General features: G+C 41.2%; 1 protein-coding gene across 6 annotated transcripts in view; it reads right to left on the minus strand.

Annotated features, from left to right (window-relative positions):
• Nucleotides 1-4,955: 4,955 nt before the first annotated feature.
• PRKCA (protein kinase C alpha) overlaps nt 4,956-20,778 on the minus strand; it is a 141,823-nt gene continuing 126,000 nt past the window's right edge. For 3 of the 6 annotated variants that reach the window (XM_082293892.1, XM_082293891.1, XM_082293896.1), the window contains 6 exons: nt 20,420-20,482; nt 19,640-19,778; nt 13,552-13,632; nt 12,092-12,199; nt 9,579-9,719; nt 8,420-8,847 (listed from right to left, as the gene is read on the minus strand). In XM_082293892.1, coding sequence (XP_082150018.1) covers nt 8,593-8,847; nt 9,579-9,719; nt 12,092-12,199; nt 13,552-13,632; nt 19,640-19,778; nt 20,420-20,482 — 787 coding nt within the window. In that variant the 3' untranslated portion in view covers nt 8,420-8,592. Of the gene's footprint in view, nt 5,627-6,932; nt 7,868-8,419; nt 8,848-9,578; nt 9,720-12,091; nt 12,200-13,551; nt 13,633-19,639; nt 19,779-20,419; nt 20,483-20,778 lie in introns of those variants that run through there. The other 3 variants (XM_082293894.1, XM_082293893.1, XM_082293895.1) reach the window with 2 other exon arrangements.

The following is a 20,778-nucleotide window of genomic DNA, read 5'->3' on the forward strand; positions in this document are numbered from 1 at the left end:
CTGCACAGTTTCAAATCATTAACAGACCTGATTTATTTATTTAGGTCAACTGACATCAGTGGAAGATAAAAACAGCTTCTGGAGCAGTTTTCTTTTAAATTTGAGCTATGGTGTCACAGACAAGGAAAAACAAAAGCACAAAGACACATTTACAACACGGAAATACATAAAAATATCAACATAAATTATCGACCTGTAATGGACGAACCAGCTGCACAAAGAACAGAGCTCCTCCTTCAGCAGGAGTCAGTAAAAACGGTACTAGAAAACAGCTGTGCTGATTTTATTTACCCAAAGGGAATCTCCCCCTCCAATGATCAGTTCTGCTACGACTTCCACTGACATGGAATTTTTAAATTGCCCGTAAAAATCTCAGTAGCTGGAAAAGAGGTAAGTGCAGCTGACCTACACCATCAGCATCACTCCCTGCCACACCCTGACTCCAGGTACAAAAGCTGGACTCCAGATTCTGTAACAAATGTATCAGATCTGATTTTATTTCTCTTTAAATGGTTTCAGCAGAGTTACTAAAGTTCTATAAAAAAGTAGAAACAGCATGGTATAGCCAGCAGTACCATGTGAATCCAAGAAGCTGATTTAATATTAAAAATTATAATAATACTTACACAACTCTTTTCAGGTTAAAAGTGAATTAGAAACATTGCCTAAGAAGTCCTCACCGCTCCCTGTGAGGTCAGTAAGTATTGTTACCCCCATTTTACAGATGAGGTAACTGAGGCAGAGAGGTTAACAAGTGGCCCTCTCCCTCTCAAGGTTGTAGTGCATGATGATTATTCCTGATAAGGCTATTTAATTCCCAATTGCTACTGGCACAGTGAGGGAATCGTGCATGTTTATGGAGTCAAATCTTACTTATTTCGTACTTATTTCTGCAACTCAGCTATTTCAGATCCCATCTACAAGTGTGGGGCCGAGGAAAAAAAGTGCTTTTTAGCTTGTCTGCTTTTTGACTACTTGGCAGCTCAGTGCCCACCTACTGAGGGGACACATCAAACACAGCCCACGCTCACGTTTGCAAAGAGACTAAAAACCTATGTACAATAACTTATGCCAATGACTGAAAGAACTGAAAATCACATTAAATATTTCCAGAAGGTCCGAAAGCCCACTGTAAACTCAATATACTGTAAATATGCTTTCTACTTGCATCAAAGTTTTATTAATGGATTATTATTATTATTATTATTGTTTCCAATGCTATGCTTTGCACACTAAGCAGGATCCACCCCCTGTGCTCACTGCATGTGTCTCCTATGGCATTTAACTGGGATTGCATCCAGAGGCACTGGCTCAGAAAACACTTTGCAAGTGGTACCACTCCATCCTTGGACATGTCATCTTCCCAGCTAGAAGACAAGTTCCTCTCTTGCCCGACCTTATTAATTTTATAGAAGCCCAGCATTATTGAATTGGATTCACCCCAAAAGACAGGATGGATTTCAAAGCCAACAGCATTCAGACGTGATGAGTTTTTTTTAAACTAACAGCTGATTTCCAGAAGAACTTTCTTCAGCTTGTAAAAGGAAATTCAATTGTATTTCTGGAAAGAATGAAGGATCAGAAAGCTAAATTGCATTTCTCCTCCAAACTGGATTAAGAAGGAGTATTTTATTATGGGAATATGCTCTCTCCTTCTCATGTATGTGCCAGCCTTGCTCATAGCACCAAGCCTGGCCAGTAGGCGAAATGGTTGTCCCGGAATCCCACCACCCTGCTCTGGTGACTCAAAGGTGCACAAAAACACCCAGATGCCCAAATAAGGAATTTGCCTAGGAGCCAGTTAAGTCCCATTTGATCCCTGAAAATCCCTTGGAAGTTTTCCATGGCAGACCTGTGCCTTCCCCTGGCAGGAATGGGGCTGCCCTGGAACAATCTGGGACTCAAGCAAAGGGATGGAAATGCAGTTCCCAAAACTTCCACCCCAGCTTCAGTGCAGTACAATTTTCAATTTGCTTTTTGGGAATCTTGGTGGTAATGTGGGTGTTGGGATTACAGTTGCTATCGAACACAAGTGAAAGAGAAGCAGCCCTAATCCCTCTCCTTCTGCTGATACATGTTCTCTAGAAAACCAAATCTTGTGAAAAATATTATATAAATAACATCTGCCTCTAAAAAAGAGATGAAAATTCAGGCTGGATACTTCAGGTTTTCCTTGCCATTATAAATTTCTGGATTCTGAGCAGCCAGTGGGAGTTCTCGGGAAAGGTCAGAGCACGTGCCTTCACATGTGAGGGCACCAGGAAGAGCAGTGACAGGTAACACAACTAATCCCTGCCTTATCCAACCCTGCCTTGCTCCTGCAGGATCCATGAGTTCACAGTACCTTTTTCTGAATGTTTCAGAAACCTCCAGAAGACAACACAGATGTCACAAGCCCGGGAACCTGAGGTAATGACGTTAAAGAGGAATTTCTGCTTCTACATCAGAAAAACTGCGAGACAAACACAAGGGCTGAAGAAACTGGTTATGAGAAGTAGCCAGAAGATGAGCAGCTCTGTCCCAGCATCAGACTGGCTCTGTCCCAGTGTCAGACCAGCCCCATGATGCCATGTCCTGGTGTGAACAGCACTGACTGTCACAGCTGTGCCAGCAATGGGACTTCCCTGGACAACTGAGATTTCATCAGGAAAACAGAACTGTGAGAACATCTACCCAGGGGATCTCCTGCCTGGTTCCCGGCTTGGTTCAATTCTGCCTGTGTTCTGCTTTGCTTACTCCCCAGACCTGTGTGCTGGTATTTCTCCCACTATTTTCCTTATTCTAAAGTGTCTTTTTCACTTCACATTCTTAAGCACAGTGGCACCTCTTGGCAGACTGGCATAGCTAAGAGTCCCTTCTTTATTAAAATCTGAGACTCAGTAATCTTTTATCTTAATTCAATCTATTGTGTTCTACAGCATGGTACCCAGATTTTACTAAACGTTGGCAGGCTAATAATATTCAGAAAAAAAAGAGAAAAAAGTAATGAATGCTGCACTAGGCCACATGCTTTATGGTGAATACCATAGTTTTTGAAGTATATAACACACAAAGGAGAAAATGAACTCCCAGTCTTGGCTGACAACATATTTGACACAGAAAAAGTTTAAAAATTTTACTCCTAAAATGTTTGAAAAGTTTGGAGTCCTGTTTGTTTAGGCAATGATCTGAGTTCCTGTCAGTTGGCCAATGCCCCTTGTGAGCCACATCTTGAAATGTCAGGGTTTGACCACTCCAAGATGCTCCTCGTGGGAGCTGGGGGTACAAAAGGACTAAGGGCAACAACTGGACTCCTGGAGTATGGAGATTGCACATCCTGGCCCCAAACCCACGTTTTCCAATAGGTTTTCTGCAGGTGCAGAAGCTCAACACAGTCGTCCATCACATCCAACCACGTTTCCCTCAAAACTGCCCAACTCGCCCAGGTCACCCCCTGAGGTCCAACCCACCCCTCTGGCTACCACTTGGCAGGATTGGATCTTTCTGACAGAATCTTTGGCACAGGTTCTGTGTTTTATTATCATAAAAGATGATTAGAAAGTAGGTTCCCCTCCTGCCCCACCCCATTACATAATCTAGTAAAAATTGAAGTCTTTTATGGCAAATATCTTACTTTTTGAATATGTTCACATGCTTGAAAAATTGTAATCAGTCTGCATGCAGCAACAGAGACATCATGCTTCTGGCATCATCATGCACATCTGACAGACAAAAAGTGCCTGTGGCTGCTAATGGGATCAAGGCAGAAGGGAAAAAAAAAGGGAAATGCACCAACTACTATTTTACATGCTGTAACAAAACCAAAATATGCACAAAACATTATTACTGATATTTGAGTTAATATCTTCTGGTAAGTTGTAAGAGGAAATATCAAAATTTTTAATCTAAGTGATAGGAGAGGAGAAGATTGTATTAATTACAGTGTTCATCATTGCAAATAAAGTCTATTTCCTTCTCTGCAAGTAATAAGCAGATGTGAAATGAAAGCCTATTTGAACCTCGTAAAAAACCTGCAGGTAGCAATTATTATTTAAAAGTATACCTACTTTAAAAAAAAGAGATTTTACCCTAAGCCAGTAACAATATTCAAAACCTAAAGTAAAAATCAAAACAATAGCAAGAAAACATTTAGCTAAATCTAAACGGTATCATTCAGAACAAGAACTTTCACAAACAAAGCACATGTTGTTTTATAAAATTTTTATAATACTCTTTATGCTTGATATGATTATGTCAATAATATAGATCTGCTTATTATTAACCCTTATTATTAAGAGTTATTACTAAACATGCAAAATTCATTGCATGAAACATATGTAAAATGCATTAAATTCCATTCTATCAATAAAACGAGTTTTAGGTGCTGCTTCTTTCAGGCTTGATTATTCTACAGCCCAAAGTTTTCTGAATTAAAACTGATTATTTAAGACTAAATCTCACTTGATTTTCATGAATTATTCTGGAGAAATCAGGAAGTCACTTGGGGCTGCATTTTTTGTTAATTTAGTGCACATAATGCTTTCTTCAATTTACTGCCCTACACTGCAGACTATAAATAAACACATGTAAATAAGATTTAAGGAATTACAGTTTTGTTTTACATTCCAGGTTAATAAATTTTATAGTAAAATATTGGTATTAGAACCAGTTAACAGTAAATGAGGAGTGGTGTAAATTAAACCAACTGAACAGACCATGGCACCCTGGATCACAGAATAATCTCATGGAGATTAAAATTCACAAAAGTATTATTAAAATTATTACTATTATTATTAGTAGTAAAGACAAAATTTCACCCTTGAGTTTACCACATGCTACTCCTAGCAAAAATCCTAGAGATGTGGCCACCACCCGAGCGCTTTTATTTGGGATCTTACAGGATCAGTTCGCCAAGCCTCAGGCTCTAATTTGATTTCATACCCCCTCCCACCCATTCCCAACTTTTTTTTTCCTGCCATATTTTCCAAAGACTTTCAGCCATGTTTTTGCAATGCCTCTGCCCCCAAAGCTGACCCTGCTCAGTCTCTGGTGCTGCCGCTGCCTCTGAAGTCTCCGGGGTGTGCGGGGAGGATGTTCCCACCTCCTGGCATCTGCCCCCATGGAATAAATACTCGAGGTGGCTTCTCATTCAGACCACGTGTTAGATTTTTTTCCAACATAACAGAGTGGAAAAGAGAGCAAAAGGACGGTGGGAAGTTACAAAAATAGAACGTACCAAAACATGGGTAAGTTTCAACAAGTCAGTGGCGACTTCTAGAAGAAAAAGTGGGCACCGTACACTAATTTATCTCCTGTTAAGACAACATTGCTATTGCAAAGCCCAAATCCTGACTAAGTGGCCCTTCCCTCATCTTACACCCTCTAACCCTACAATTTCCAGGCCCAAATGGAATCAACAAGGCAAAAGCCTAAAAATTGTAGGGTTACAACTGTTCCCCACGGCGGGATTTGTTCTGCTGTTTCATACTACATTTTCTACAATGGGGTGCACAAACTGGGGGTTGACGTAAGAGAACCCTTCAAAATCTGTTTGGTCTATGTTAGCAATGACCAGCTGATCTGGAGGCGTCAACACCGGCTGTCCTCGTGTGAAGAACTTATCGAAGTTTTCAGCCCCTTTGCCACACTGCAAGGAAAGAGAAAAACAGAAAAAAGGCTGAACAAAGGCAGCAATACATTGGCAGAGTTGTCAGAATACATGCAAGGCTTTCCTTCCATAAGATATGAGTAGTTGAGAGAAAATTTTATTTTCAGATATTTTGACAAAAAATCCTAGACAAACACAGAAGTTTTAATAGCTGGATCCTGATGAAAAGCAGTCAGAAAGGTTTCAGCCATCAGCATCAGGTGATGAGATAAAGAGGCTTAAATATTCAGAATTACTGGGATACAAAAGGAAAAAGGAAATATTTTTATAAACCTTTGTTGGCAAGAGATACTTTCTTTGTCAAGTTGTTTCATTCTTTTTAAAAGCCCTACAATACAAAATTAAATTTTTCGTGTTAGTCTCTGTTTCCTTTATGATCTGCAAAAAGCTTGATGCAATTCATTTATATGCTTTGAGTCTCCACTGAACAGCCTACAAACTCCTGTAATTTCATAAATGACAGCAGGGTCTCAGTCCTCGGCATGGCAGGAGGGCTGGGCAGGGAGCACATCCCAGGACAAGTCCTTGTTACAAAACTTGCTGTCACAGGTTTCCTCCTTTATTTTCATAAGAGACTCATTTTCTGGCAAAGCCCAGCCAAGAAGGGGGCTAAATACAGCCACAGCCTGAGTGCAACTCCTTCAGAACAGAAAACAAAAGAAACCAGGCTTGTAGAAAGAAGAGTTTTGAGGAATGCAAAAAACACTTGATAAGGAGGGAAGAATGATCAGAGGCATGCTAAAAAATAGAAAGGTGGTACCAGAATGAAATTAATTGTGTGCAAGAAAAAAATGAATATTTCAGGAAAATGAGGCATTGAATATTGTGGAGAGGTGAGGAGGAAACTGGTAAATGTGCTCATCTCAGAACTACTGTAACAGATCTTCGGACAAAGCAGGTGTGTGATAGAGGCAGTGAATGTTTCTTCCTGTTGTTCCTGACCCTTTCCTCTCTGTCCATCCCTTCAACATCCCTGCATGTGGATAGGAAGGGTAACATTGCATTACTATCTTCAGACTCAAACGATAACTTGGAAAGGGCAGAATAACTCTTGTACAATAGACCAATACTAAATATTGATTTTTTTCTGAATTAATGCAACACGAGTAAATCTGTGCACTTATAGGAGGATGCACTGGAGAGGGGCCCACTGAGGGGATTCAGGGTGAGAGGTTTGGCTCTCCTGGAAACAGCCCAGCCACCATTTCCAACCTTCTTGCAAAGCACCTGGCAGGTGCTGGGCTGGACCTGCCATCTGAGCTAAGCTGCAAAGAACTTCTGCTGCCTCGGGCACACGTTGTTTCCTATTTCAGACAATGAGCACATTCTCAGGGCTCACAAAGGACACTCGTCCAGCCTTGGAAGAACACAAGCAGAGGGACACTGCACCATGGTCAAGCTAATGGGGCTCTGCTTTCTCCACCCAGGGTTCTGCACCACTCATCGAATGCCCTGGTGCCCCTGAGCCTCTGCATTTTGGGACAGAATCTCTGGAGAACAAGAATGGAAAGAGCTGAACTTTGACAGGGAAAAACCTCTGAATCATTGACATGATAGTCAATGTATCCCCAAATTAAATCAAATTAATTTAGAGGCACAACAGCCAGCTCAGAGCAGCCACAAAAGGGTTATTGCTATAAAGGAAAGTTTTTGCTAAAAAGTTGTTCTACGGATAAGCATCATCTTGCAACAAAATTATGATTTTTTTTCTTTTAAATTTTTTTTTCTTCTTCTTTTTTTCAGCAAGTGGAAAGTATTCAAACAAGCTGGATATTGAAACCAAAGTTCCTGAGTCCATTAGGTCTCTCACTATTGCTTATACTAGTAGAGGCTAAGAAATAAATCACATGAGATATGAGTATACTTTAGGTGAAAATATAGTAACTTATAAATAAATTTGCATCTTCAACTATGTATTTGTCTTCACATTAAAGAGTAGCACTGCTATTGTGAACATTAATGCAGTATTAGAATACAACTGAAATGACAGGACTCCTCAAACTCCTAAACTTGGAAATACAAGGAAAATGTCCTTCTTGCCAAGTAATCATTCTGTGCCTATAACCTGTGAAATGTCAATCTGGAAGGGAACATGGTATTTACAGCACCCACCTGCTGACCCAAAATCTGCATCTCTATGTTTGAGTAAGGACTGTGGAAGCAGCAGGATTATTCCTGGAGGAAGGCGCTTCCTAGAGAAGACGCACCAACAAGGGTTTCCTGCAAAAACCCACCCCAAAGAAAGCCTATAAATACATCCATATCTTCAAACAGATTGAGGGTGGCATGTTTTTTGCTTTCTAAAATCAATATCCATCTCTGGAGGGATTTAAAAGGTTTGTAGATATGGTGTTTAGGGACACAGATTAGTGGTGGGCTTGGCAGTTCTGGGATAATGGTTGGACTCGATGATCTTGAAGGTCTTTTCCAACTTAACGATTCTATAATTGTATGATACTGATATAAATAGAATCAGCAATCACCATAAATGAGTTGTGCATTGGGTATGTAAATACTAGACTTGGGTTTTAAGTTATTTTTGTCTGGGAGAGTCGGGCTCTGTGTGAATCCGCCTCGGTGTATTTTAATAGCAGCCTGTGCAAACAAACCAGGTCATGACAACCAGGGAGACAGAGAACAGCTGCTCTGAGGAGGAGCCAAGATCTGCCAGGGAGCTGTGATGGAACCACACCACACTTTAAGCTTTTAGCACCTTCGTGCTGAAGTTACTTTTAACTTCAAGGAGAGTCTAAGCACTCATCTCCCGAGCTAATAAAACTTACAGATGTGAAGGTAGATCTGCTTTATGATCAGCTTTAAATTTGACTTGAGAACCATGTAATAAAAAAATCTTCCATAAAATATGCTCTAAAGAGCAGCTCCCTTTTGCACAGCCAGCTCTGGGTTGGGCAGGGCTGGCAGCACCACCCAAGTTCTTCACTTATTTACACCCTTCCCTGCATGCAAAATCCACACCATAGCAAAAAGGTATTTCCTTTAGCACTAAACACCCTTCTCAGCTGCAACTCTCCTCCTGGTGATGTCAAAAAGTCATCTGTATGAAAAAAGTGAAAAATAATTCCAGTATTGGTGTCCCTCTGTTCATTAGTTTGTGATACCTCACTGATTGTATTGGCAAATAAATCGGTGTACAGACCAGTCACCATACACCTGAGGATAAAGCCAGCCAGGATTCTCAGCTGAAAAATAAAAGGGTTAGAGAAGAAAGATTCAATGTTAGGACATAACAATTTACAGCTGTTCCCTAAAGCTTGCATTCTTATGTGAAAAGTCTTCCCTTTGCCTTCAATAAAGCACAGTACATGCTGAAAGAAATTCTGGCTCAACAAGCAAAGCTCTTCCAATTCTATTATGCAAACAGCTCTCAGGGTAAGGACATCTTTCCACTTGCTTGGATTTCTAAAATGTTCCTGTAGATAGATGTGTTCAAACCAGTAATAATCATGGAAAATAAACCAGGGATTACTCTTACAAACTGAGCAGACATCGCTGTGTAGGATGGGGAATAAAACCCCGTTTGCTGGGCAGCCAACCATGGAGGAAATTCACCCCTCTAATCCAAATCCCTCAGTCAGATCCTGACTTTAGATGTTGCTCAGAGGAGACAGTTGTTAACCACATTTATTACCAGTCTCAAGTGGCTGATGTGGGTGTGCCAATTTTCCCTGTTTTCAGCTCCTCATGCAGTGTGTGACCATCAAACCACTGAGAGGCTTCTTTGCAAGGCAAGGAGTTCCCTGGCTTATGGCACATGGGGCCAAACACGAGCAGGCTCACAGACAGGTCTGCCCTTATCAAATTGCCTCATTTTAGCTGTGGCCCAGATCTGCAGCCGCAGCAGCAATCTCACCCCACGGGGAGCAGGGCTGCAGGCACAGTTAGTGAGGGAAGGACCTGGCATCTCACTCACCACTTTAGGCTTGAAAGGTGGCTGAATCTCTCTGTTCTCCAGCTTTTCCCAGTCAATTCTCCTGAAGAAAGCGTGTTCCCTGATGTCTCTTTCACCTTCCAGGCCACAGCCAAGGCGTTTTGCAGGATGTTTAGTCATTAGCTGATGGGAAGAAAACACCAAATGATTCAGTTTAATGCTGGAAGGAAAGTGAGAGGGACTTTGCCTTGCTTGCAATGCTCTTGCTCCTCTCCTGAAGATACACACTGCTAATAAAATTGTTTTGAAAAGCTAAAATTAATTTTTTGAAGAAATTTCTTTTTTGATCACCGGAGACAGCAAACCAGCAGCAAAATTAGGGGCTGAACCAGGGAAATTTTTTGCACTGGGCAGAGGCTGCTGCTGGAGGTCCAGGTGGTGCCCAGGACATGCTGCCATCCCTGTTGGCTCACAACTCACTCCTGAATTTCACCCCCAGTCTCTCAGTTTAGTCTTACAGAACTCCAGAACAGCTCCTGCCCTATCTCAACAATCAATTAAACATCATAAATTCCAATGCACTAAAGCTGTATGAAGTACAACCCCCGCCCCCCCCCCATTTCATTTTTCTGGGGCTTGTTCAAGACATTTTATTACAGAGCCTCCAATTCTTTGGCACCCAGCTGACAACATCTAATTTGTGTTTCCTCCCTTGCATTCTTAATGATATCCTGGTCAATACTATATCTAGTCACAGAGATTAAATAAACTGGGGAAAAAAAACCAGCCCCAAACCCACCAGCCTGGCACGCTTAGAAATTTTAATGTGCTCCCTAATTAGCAAGTTCCTCAGCATTTTCCAATTGGTGTGTACACTGGGAATTGTGCAATGTAGCCTTAAACTCTTGTGGGGACTTTTTAAAGCTCTTTTACAAATTATATATGATTAATGTACTGCTGGGAGTGATACCTCAACAGATCTTAAAACCTCAGCTTTACCACTTTAGTCTCCTTCCAAATGTTGAGTTGATCTGATTCCAATTTTGAACCTAAAATAAAAGTGGCTCTAAGCAGGTTTGGCAAGTGGCTGTGCACTGGGCAGGAATCACAGCCTTCTTCAAGATTAACAGCAACTTTCCCTTTTTTGTTATCTGCTCCAATCCCCTTGCTTTAACAGTAGGTGATAAAAGAAAATGGGAGTATTGATTCCAGTAGTTTTAATTCTTTCCAAAGTTGCTGCATTTACCAAACCCAACAAACTCTCAATCAGTGGAATGGAAGTCAAGCAGACAAATCAATTCCAAGAGCCGAGTGGGCATGTTTGTCTTGCCCAGTGGTGCCCCAAGGGTCAGAAGCTTTCTCATATTGACTTCTCAGCTCAGGAAAAATTCCCACTGAAACCTGAGATTAATTTTTCAGTTTAATGCAGATGAAGAACATGTTAGTATCACAGAAATTTGCCCTTAAACCTCACAGTGTAGGGTAATTTTAGCTTTCTGCCCTCCGTTGGCATGAGCACCCAGAGAGCAGCAAACAGGGGAGCTGAAAGCAGGGCAATTACATCAAGTTCAGACTGTGCTGTTTGAATATGTGATTGTCACTGCAAAGCATCAATCTGAATGTACTTTACAAAAATACACCATGTTTATTTTATGTTGGCCAGCACGTCAACACTGGGATAAGCTCCAAAATTAGCAAGGTCTTTCATTTTACCTTCTTGTTCTAAACACCTTTTCTTTTCCTTGATGATTTTCAAGGAACTAATATCGAGCCCATGTATAATACTCCATAAATGGTTGCAAAGGATGGGAAGAATGTAAATATCAAATTAACTAAGTGTAGTGGTATTTTATCAGTGTATGTCAGACATCAAATAAACCATTACAGACGGTGGATTGGAAAAGCTGCAGACTGATTGTGCTCTGGAGAATCACATGGAATCAAATGAATTCAAATGAATTCTTTTTTCCTAAGCTAACCCCCTGAAGCCAAATCTATTATTTTCCTCCAAATTAAAAAAAAAAAATCAGAATCTAAGACCAATTTTAGGCCACACAGGTACCACTGGGTCAGGATTTCCCCACGATTTCCTTCCATTTATGCTAAAGATTTTCACATAAGCTCATCTTCACCTACATTTAAAAAGGATTCTGCTAAACTCCTGTGCTCTGATCCTGTCATTAGGCATTCTGGGCTGAGGACTCACTGGAGGATCTCCATCCAAGCTGAGAAATCTCACCCTGCACAATTGGGGCTGTGCTGCCGTGGGTCGAGAGGCAAAGCAGGAGGAGACTCTTCACACCATCATCCTGTTTATAAATCCTGCTTTGGACTTGGCAGCTACTGATTCTGACATCTGTTCTTTCCATAAAACAAGCAGGCACAGCAGGAAGAGCCCAGCACTTACCAGTGACACCAAGTGACAACACAGCTCAGCACTGCCTGACAGAAGTTGCACTTTAAAATAGCACAGTGCTGGGTCAAAGCCAGGCAAACCCAGCTATTCACAAAGATTGCCAAAAAGGAATTTAATGACACATAAAATTTTATCTCACCCCCTTGCAGATGGAGACAGCTTCTTTGGACAGTGATTTTGGGTAGGAAACATTGTGCTCCATTATGGACTGGAAAAGTTCGTCTTCGTCTTCCCCATCAAATGGAGGCTGTTGAAAATAAATCACAATTGAGTAACTTACTGAGTTTTCCTTTTCATGCTTTTAAATTCTCCACTTTTTACTAAATGATATGACAATACCATGCCCAAAGAGATCAGTATACAGCAGTGCTCCTTGTCCAGGAATGCACACCAAACTCACAGCCATCTGCAGCCTGGATATCTGCTGACCCAGAAGCTTACTGTTTGACAGTCTCAGATTAAAATCAAGGAGAAATGTTCATTTCTGCCCCCAGAATGGCAGCCAGGTTAATGAAATGTCTGCAGGATTATCTTTGTGATCAGCTTTAATCAGTTTTTAAAGCTACTGTGCACCAGACAGGCAAAATACTTCAGAGGGTGAAGTTTGGAGACTAACTTTCAATTACCTTGTGCTAAAGTATATCCATTCCTCACTCAATTCCAGTTAAACTCCAGTTTGTTTTATGTCATGACTGTAGATTCTGCTTCTGATACTATTACAAGGAAGGGCTGTACTATATTTTAAAATACAGGGGTAGGATAAATCCCCAGGATATGGGCCCTGTGCAACGCCCAGCTAATGGTAAATCTCCTTTTCTCCAAAGCATTCAGATGGCCAATATTTGCAATTCAGCCTGTAAACAGCTGCAATTGCTACACACTGAAACTTTTAAAATGTCCACTGGAATTTTGCAGAGAAACTCTTAAAGGCATTTGTTTCAAGTGTATGTTTCAAGCTTGGGAAGTGCCTACCTTTAGCTAACACTCACCAAAAGCCAATTGCAGGAATCTTTTTCAACTCAAGACTCACAGAATTCCTTAAAGTTGGTACTTCTCTGCCATTTGCTGCTGCACAGTGTTGTTTCCCTCCCCAAGTGACTCAGAGAAAAGCCTCTCATTAACTTTGCAGAATGAGGGGTCTGTAACTGAGCAGATTTCTAAGTGCTGAGACCCGTATTTTACCCTCAGGGCATACAGTACAAAAACTGTATTCTTGGGACTTAACTGCAATGCAGAGCTTATACACACACTCTTATTATGCTTCCCCGTGGTTTCAAACTACTAAATGGTATTTCTTCCACTTGACATGCATTTTTCTGCTCCAGTGTCTCCCTTTCAGTTCTGAAGATGGCTATTAATAACATTATTGCAGTACAAAGGAGCTGTATTCAAAGGCAGAGCTTGATTATGTGGGTGCAAAATAAAGAGCTTAAAGCCTAAATACATTCTCAGTTGAGTCAGTCGAGAGTACAAGGAGATAACAGCAGAATGAAAGACTTCAGTCCTATCCTGTAATGGTCTAAACCTTTAGGGGGCCTTGAAACAGCAGCCCTGGAGTGCAGGAGGAGGTCACAGCAAGCACAGGAGGGTGAATCTTACCTGGCCAGCCAACATCTCATAGAGCAGCACACCGTACGCCCACCAATCCACGGACTTCCCATAGGGCTGGTAAGCAATAATCTGCATAATCACAAAAGAAAACCAAAGGAAAAACACCTGTGTTAACAAGCTCCCAGCCTTGTGGCATATCAGGTACATGTGTGACATGCAGAGAAGGACATATTTCCTTGGAAAAGGAAACATGTAAAAAAACCACAATCCTGTAATCCTCACTCCAGCTAATCACGGGTTTCAGTGGGAGTTGGATTGTTTTCCAAGTGTTAAGTCTAAATGCACCCACGCCCTTGTACCCTGATATCTTGGAAAAATGCAGCTCTCAGGAGTCCTTGGGATGTACATTTGAGGGCAAAGGAGGAAGTACAGCAGCACAACGTAGGAGACAAGGCAAAACCATCCTACAGTTTGTGTCAAAGTTTGAAATCATGAGGCTCACTTAACTTATGGACTATCAATAATTAAGCCTTTCTTTTCAATATTTATATTTTAGTTTTGCTGTAAAAGGAATAAAAATTTAGGAAAAGAGCAAAACCCCAAAAAGCTCAGTTAAGTTTTCCCAAGCTGCATGACTGTGATACTCAGTATGAAATACCAGCTACACCAAAAAGAAAGGGGGTTCTGCTGCTCAGACTAATGGAAATGTCAAGTATTTTCCATCCTCTGGGTTCACATCTGACTCACAAAGCAGTACAAATTGAGTTCTGACACAAGGAAAGGCTGCTCGTGCCAGCAGCACCTGGGTCCCTCCTGCATCATCTTCTTTAATCGAGGCCTCCTCAGAGATCAGAGTTCATTTACTGAAGAGCTGCATTTGGTCATGGTGTGGAGGAGTTTGGAGGTGCAGGTGTTCCTCAGATCTCTTTCTAAATAACTGTGAAGGGATACTGTGAACTGTGAAGGGATGCAGGATATCCTAGTCCCCGCCCATCCCCACTGAAGGCAATATCAGAGCTTTCAACTCCAATGTCTCTACTCCACCGGAATGAGCAGGTAACTGAGGCAGGCAGTACTCCAGAGGGGCTTGCATTCATTTTCCTCTTTGCTCATGTTTTTATTCTTTGTGAAATTAATTGCCAAGTCAAGTACACATTACACATCCTAAATTTTTCAGTTGTCTGAAAGAGAAGTTGAACTGCCAAGTTCCATAGTTGCTCAGGAAAATAGTGAGTCACCAGTGCAATAAAGCAGGACTGCCTGGCTACTAAATAAAATTATAGGCTCTGTGTGAATATATGTCCTTCCCTGAGATACAGCAGCGCACGACTTAAAAATTACTGCAATGTTTCTAACCAAAGGATTTAAAAATCAACTGTGCTTTGGAATATATTAGATAACCAGAGATAATAACAAGATTCTCATCTGGAAGGCCCTACATAAAGGCAGTCTATGTTAGTTGTCTCTCAGCAGTAATATGGGCTTAAAAGATATATATTTGGAACTTTCATTTCATATTAGACTAGTTGACATACTTGGTTACTCTCCCTTACATTTCCATCACCAGTAAGTTCCTGCTGGAATCAATATTGCCTTTTGCAACACCAAACACTTTCAAATTTTCATCCAGGAAAAATACTGGCCTTTACACACAGAAGATTACCAAACATTTCATCCTCAATCCTTCTCTGACAATGTTTCCTTGCCTTATGGAAAAGAATATTTTATATTAAAAAAAAGAGATATTTTTCAGGTCATTAATTTATAAGGGCAGAATGTTTTGTACAAAAAGTGCAGTCCAGGAATGTGGTTTTGGGAGGATCAGTTTATTTCAATTAGCAAATGAGAAAAAGATGGATCCACAGCAGTGAGAAAGAAAACGCTGCCCCACTGCCAAGGTTCTGTACCTGGCAGCCAGGTCTGTCCAGGAGCCCACAGTCTACTTCTGTCCCTATTGTGAGGGAGTTTGATGGGATTACTGAGAGGAAGAAACCATTTAAATGCAGCAATGCAATGTCCTACAGTGAAAGTTGTACCAAAGCACAGACTTGATGCTGATTCTTATTCAGCAAGGGGTGAGTCAAGGCTGGACTCTTCTCTACAGCATTCCCATCAAGAAATGCAATCTCCCCTATGAAATCTGCCTTTGGGAGAGAATATCAAACAGAATTATCAAGAGAGGCAGAATTAACATGGAAAAAGCTCCAATGTATGGTCAGCATCACAACAATTTTTGTGCTGTTTGATGCCACATCTGATGAACAGAGAAGAGTCCCTCTGAGCTGGTGCGTACCTCCCTCATCTGAGCCAGTCTGTGACGGAAGAGTGGGAACTGAGACATAAATACAGCCATCAAGGCTGGACAGGTCCCACTGCAAATACAATGACAAACACCTTTTTCATGGACTTATCTCCATGTAGGAAAAGGTGGTGCTGCCACTGTCTGCTGCTGTACATGGGGAGTTTCCTTCCTTTCATCCTATCTGAATACACCCAATTTGAATCACCAACTTGATCCTGGTAAGGCTGTGGCCCAAGGGAAACCCAGACCAGTTGTTTGCCATGTTCATTCCCCAACGAGCGCGGCCAATGTGGAACCTGCGGATAAGCTCCTCATCCTGGGAGCTGCTCACAGCACTAATTGGGAAGTGCAAAGGAGAGGGAAGAATGCTCACTTCGAGGGAGGGATTACATGTGGGAGGAAGCACATGAGTTTTCTATGTACAGTCAAACATCCATTGGTACAAAGTCAGCGAGTTCTAAACGTTGTATTTTCAGCAGTTCCCTCCTCATCACCCAGAATTCATCGTGTGTCACCTCCTAGCTGCTGCACTCAAAGCCATCCCTGCCTGCCTTGCAGCAGCTGCCAAAGTCATTCTATCTGCATGTACAATTTCTGGTATCTTTTAGAGCAAATGAGGGCAATATGAACATGACCTCCTCTCTCACCACAGTGTGCAGAGCAGCCCCACAGAGCTGTGAGGGAGTTCCTGTCCCTAGAAATGAAGACCTGTACCCTCCTCCAGCTTTGATTCCCGATTTCCACTGGCCAGGAAGAAGTGGAAAGCTGATGGGATCCTTCTTTTCTCCTCCTTCTCCATCATTAATTCAAAGGATTTCCTTTTAAATATCCTTTTGCATTTCAGATGTCTCATTTTACCCATCTGTTGCCATGTATTAAGAGCTCTGCCTTTCCAGGTTCTGTGGATTTCAGTGCTCAGAAAGAGCTCAGGAATTTCTCTCATCAAGCAAAATTGGCAGAAGTTTTTTTCTTTTTTTCTCTATTTTGCCTCCAAGGAATGCACAGTTAAGAGCAGGACACAGAGATTAATATCAGCAATTTGTAGGAATATTTAGATCATTGCAGTTAGTAGCCAGTTGGGATGAAAAGATTATATCCCAGAGGCAAGAGGAAATCTTTTGTGAGCATATATAGTGTCTGCTGAAAAAGTTAAAACTCAGTTATTAAAAGAAATAAATATTACTAGCACAAGAAACAGCCAAATGCACTTTCCAAACCTTTTAAATACCTATTTGCCTCCCACAATCCTGGCAAATTCAAGCTTGGAACTGAAGGTTTTGAGGCTGTGAGATGGAAGAGAAGGGAAATGGAATTTAAATTAGAAATTCCTCTGAAATTTGAAATCAGCACTCTGGCTACTGCAGGGATGCTGATGCTGGGGTTCTGTGCTGGCAGAATCCCTTCCCCCAAATCCTCTTGACATCCATCTCCTCCTGTCTCTCTTGACTGGTCAAGGAAACACAAAGTACTAATTGATTTCACAGCTATTTTTCCACTCTGACCATAAATATTTAAGTTCAGCACATCAGGAAATGCTCTGTACAAGATAACCACTTTCCGCCTGAGAGAAGCTGTCAGACCTGGGATCCCACCAGTTTAACCTCTGCACATTTCTCAAATTGCACAGCGTAAGAAAATTAACAATAATTCCAGGCCATTATACATCTAAGTAATAGCAAATGGCAGCTTTCCAACTCATAAAAAAAGGAAAACATTATTTTGCAGCACACCAAATTGGGGGGTTCACTTTGCTAAAGGCAGCACTGTACTCCCCTGCTTTTCCACGCAGAGCTGGGACATGGGACACCAGCTGAGCTGTCCCTGCAGGGTCCTTGCAGCTGTGTGTTCTCTGATCTATCTGTGGGCAGGTCCTGCAGGGGCAGTGTGGGCTCCCTCAGGCCCCGTGAGAGTCACCACGTTATTCTCCAAATGCTGCTGAAAAGAGCTAAGTCTCTATGAGTGCAGCCCACTCACAAGGACTCTACTCCAGACACCTTCAACAGTTCATTTAGATTTAGCTCTGTTGTCGCCACCCAGCAGGGAACGGAACCGTGCAAATGAATTCTCATTAAAATCTATTATAAATTTATAAATTTCAGCCCGTGAAAACACGGGCTGAAACACCTCTGCAAGTGAAACAGGAACCTTCCTTTGAAGTTTATCACAGAACTAGTTAGCAATCTGTCAGTCACAATCATTTCTTCAGAAACAAAAGAAAATCAGCCAATTAAACAAAATAAAATCAAGTCTGTTTTTAAGATAGTAGACTGATCTACTCTCACTTACTGAATGTTTTGGTGAAAGGATTATTTCTTTATATTAAATTCCCAAATAAAGTAAAATAATTCACTCCAGCATTGACCCACACTGAGCATTCTGGTATTGACAAAACGTTCTTTGGCATTAACTGGCACAAGACAATTGTCACAGAAAGGACACTTTAATTTGTAATACTGGCTTCATTCATGTTTTGACAGAAGAAAATGAAATACTACTCTGGTTGTTCTGATATCCTGCTGCAAGCAACAGCAAATGGTGAAAAAACAAGGGCCTATAATACACAATATTTCAATCTGAAAAGCATGAATTAGCAACTGGGAAAAAAACAATTTTTCATTCCAATTTCAGGGAGATGACAAAATTCACCTTAGACACTAATTTACTTGTCCGTGTATAAATCTCCCCCATTCCAACAAACATTCAATTACATCCAGGAATGCTTCAGCCAGAGCTGCCTCTTGCTCAGTACCCAGTGAATGACTGAGTCTCTTGGATCAGGATCCAGCCTCTTGCATCAAATTTGCTGCCAAACAAATCAAGGCTCTTGAAAGCTCAGTATGCACAAATACCAGATTTTAATATTCATATATTTGAATTATATCCAAATCAGCACATGTGCTTGTTTTCAATTCTTTAGACCTCAACTACTGAAATACAAATCATATCTAGACTCAAAATCTTAACTCTAAGCTCATGTTTATCCCAGTGCCTTAAAGCACAACTGTGCTTCTCAGGGACAAATTTTCATTTTAGACCCACTGCAGTTGGTTCAGGCTTCAATGTCACATTCAGTGGCTTGAAAGCTGCACAGGTATGGGCATGTCACGGAAAACTCAAGGCAAGTTATGGATTTATTACAACAACTCCACTCTAGGCCTGATCTCACAGCTTTTGGAAAAGGCCTTCAGTGACAGGAGCTTTCCTGAGGTGAAGAGCAGCAGCTCGTGGCACCTGTGCAGCACTTGCAGGACATGGCCTGAAGAAGACCACAGAGAGGTCAGCAAAAAGCTTCAAGACCTCATGAGCCCCTTCCCAAAAACCAGTGAGTGGTTTGTGATTTCTTGAAAATGCCAAACAATCCTTTAAATAAATGTGTGCTGGCAGCTGTGTGAACCTGTGGAGTAGATTAAAGAAGCATTGTTTGCTCCCAGTGAAATATTTGCTGATCTCAGCAACAAGCTCAGCAACACCCATGAAGTTTGTATAACTTCACAAAGTGCAAAGTTTAGTATAACAATATGTCCAGGCTACAAAATTAAGATCACAAGTTGGTGAACCCAGGTTTTTTTGAGTCTTTTGCTAGAATGAACAAAATCTGAAGCACTTATCTCATAAAAAGTTAGTTTTTCAATCAACTAGGTATTTCTTAAAATAGTGAAGTCTTATTGATAACATTGCATTAATTCACAAATATATCCAGTATACCTGCAGAAGTTAAATGGTGCCATCCACGGAGAATCTGGAGAAACAGCCATCCAAACCCAGTGGTATAAAATGTGTAGGGACAATTCCCTTTCAAGAGACTAAAAGGTTCTTGAAAGGGTCAATATTTACCTCGGGTGCAATGTAGTCTGGAGTGCCACAGAAGGTCCTGGTTGTTACTCCATCTAACATGTGCTCTTTGCACATTCCAAAATCAGCAATTTTGATGTGACCTTCTGAATCCAGCATCACATTATCTAATTTCAGATCTCTGAGAAGAATCACAGTAATTAAAGGTTAATGCTTGGGATCAGCTAGGACCAGCTTATTCTGAATAAGGAATATTTGTAGCTCTTTGGGGGTGGAGGTTCAGGGTTCACATGTGGGGCTGGCTCAGCCTGGAGGGAGGCGGGCAGACATCTAAGAATGATCTTAAGATCATGGAATGGGTTGGGTTGGAAGGGACTTTAGGGATCATCCAGTCCCACCCCCAGCCACGGGCAGGGACACCTTCCACTATCCCAGGGTGCTCCAAGCCCTGTCCAACCTGGCCTTGGGCACTTCCAGGGATCCAGGGGCAGCAAAAGCTTCTCTGGGTTGGACAATGAATGAAAGAGGTGGCTGTGTCTGACCCCTCACCTGAGACTTTTGTAATATTATTAAACATCACACAGAAATACAAAAGATAAAGTTTTTCATTTTCAAGAATTTTCATTTGAGCTGGGCAGAGCACGTGTCAGAAAGCTCAGGTAAAACAGACCTTCCACCTCACCAGCACCAACACAACAAAAAGAGCTCTACACTGATAGCTTTTTATAAACTGTCTTAAAAATACACTGAAACATTAAAGAAACTGATCCTTTTTGCATTTTAAAAATAGTTCAGAAATTAGTTATGTCAGATGATACTCACCTATAAATAATTCCTCTGTTATGGAGAAAGAATAACCCAATTGAGATCTCAGCTGCATAGAACCTGTGTGGGAAAAAAAATCAACAGATTTCTTACTGCCTCATGATTTTCTTCTGGCAAAATAAATTGGAAATGAATCATGGTAAAACATGATAATACAATAGCATATGAAATATGTAATTTATGGTCTATATATACAGGTGACATAAAAGACATCTCACTTAAACTGGACCTTAACAGATACATTTTAAGTATTTGATGATAAAATAATGCAGAATTAAAAAAAAAAAAAGGTGAAAGTGGCTCCCTGGACCACAAAAAATGGTGCAGCTGGAGCACAGCTCTTTTTTGCACTGATC

This window comes from Coloeus monedula (genome assembly GCF_965178545.1).
Source record: "Coloeus monedula genome assembly, chromosome: 19".
Classification (NCBI taxonomy): Eukaryota; Metazoa; Chordata; class Aves; order Passeriformes; family Corvidae; genus Coloeus; species Coloeus monedula.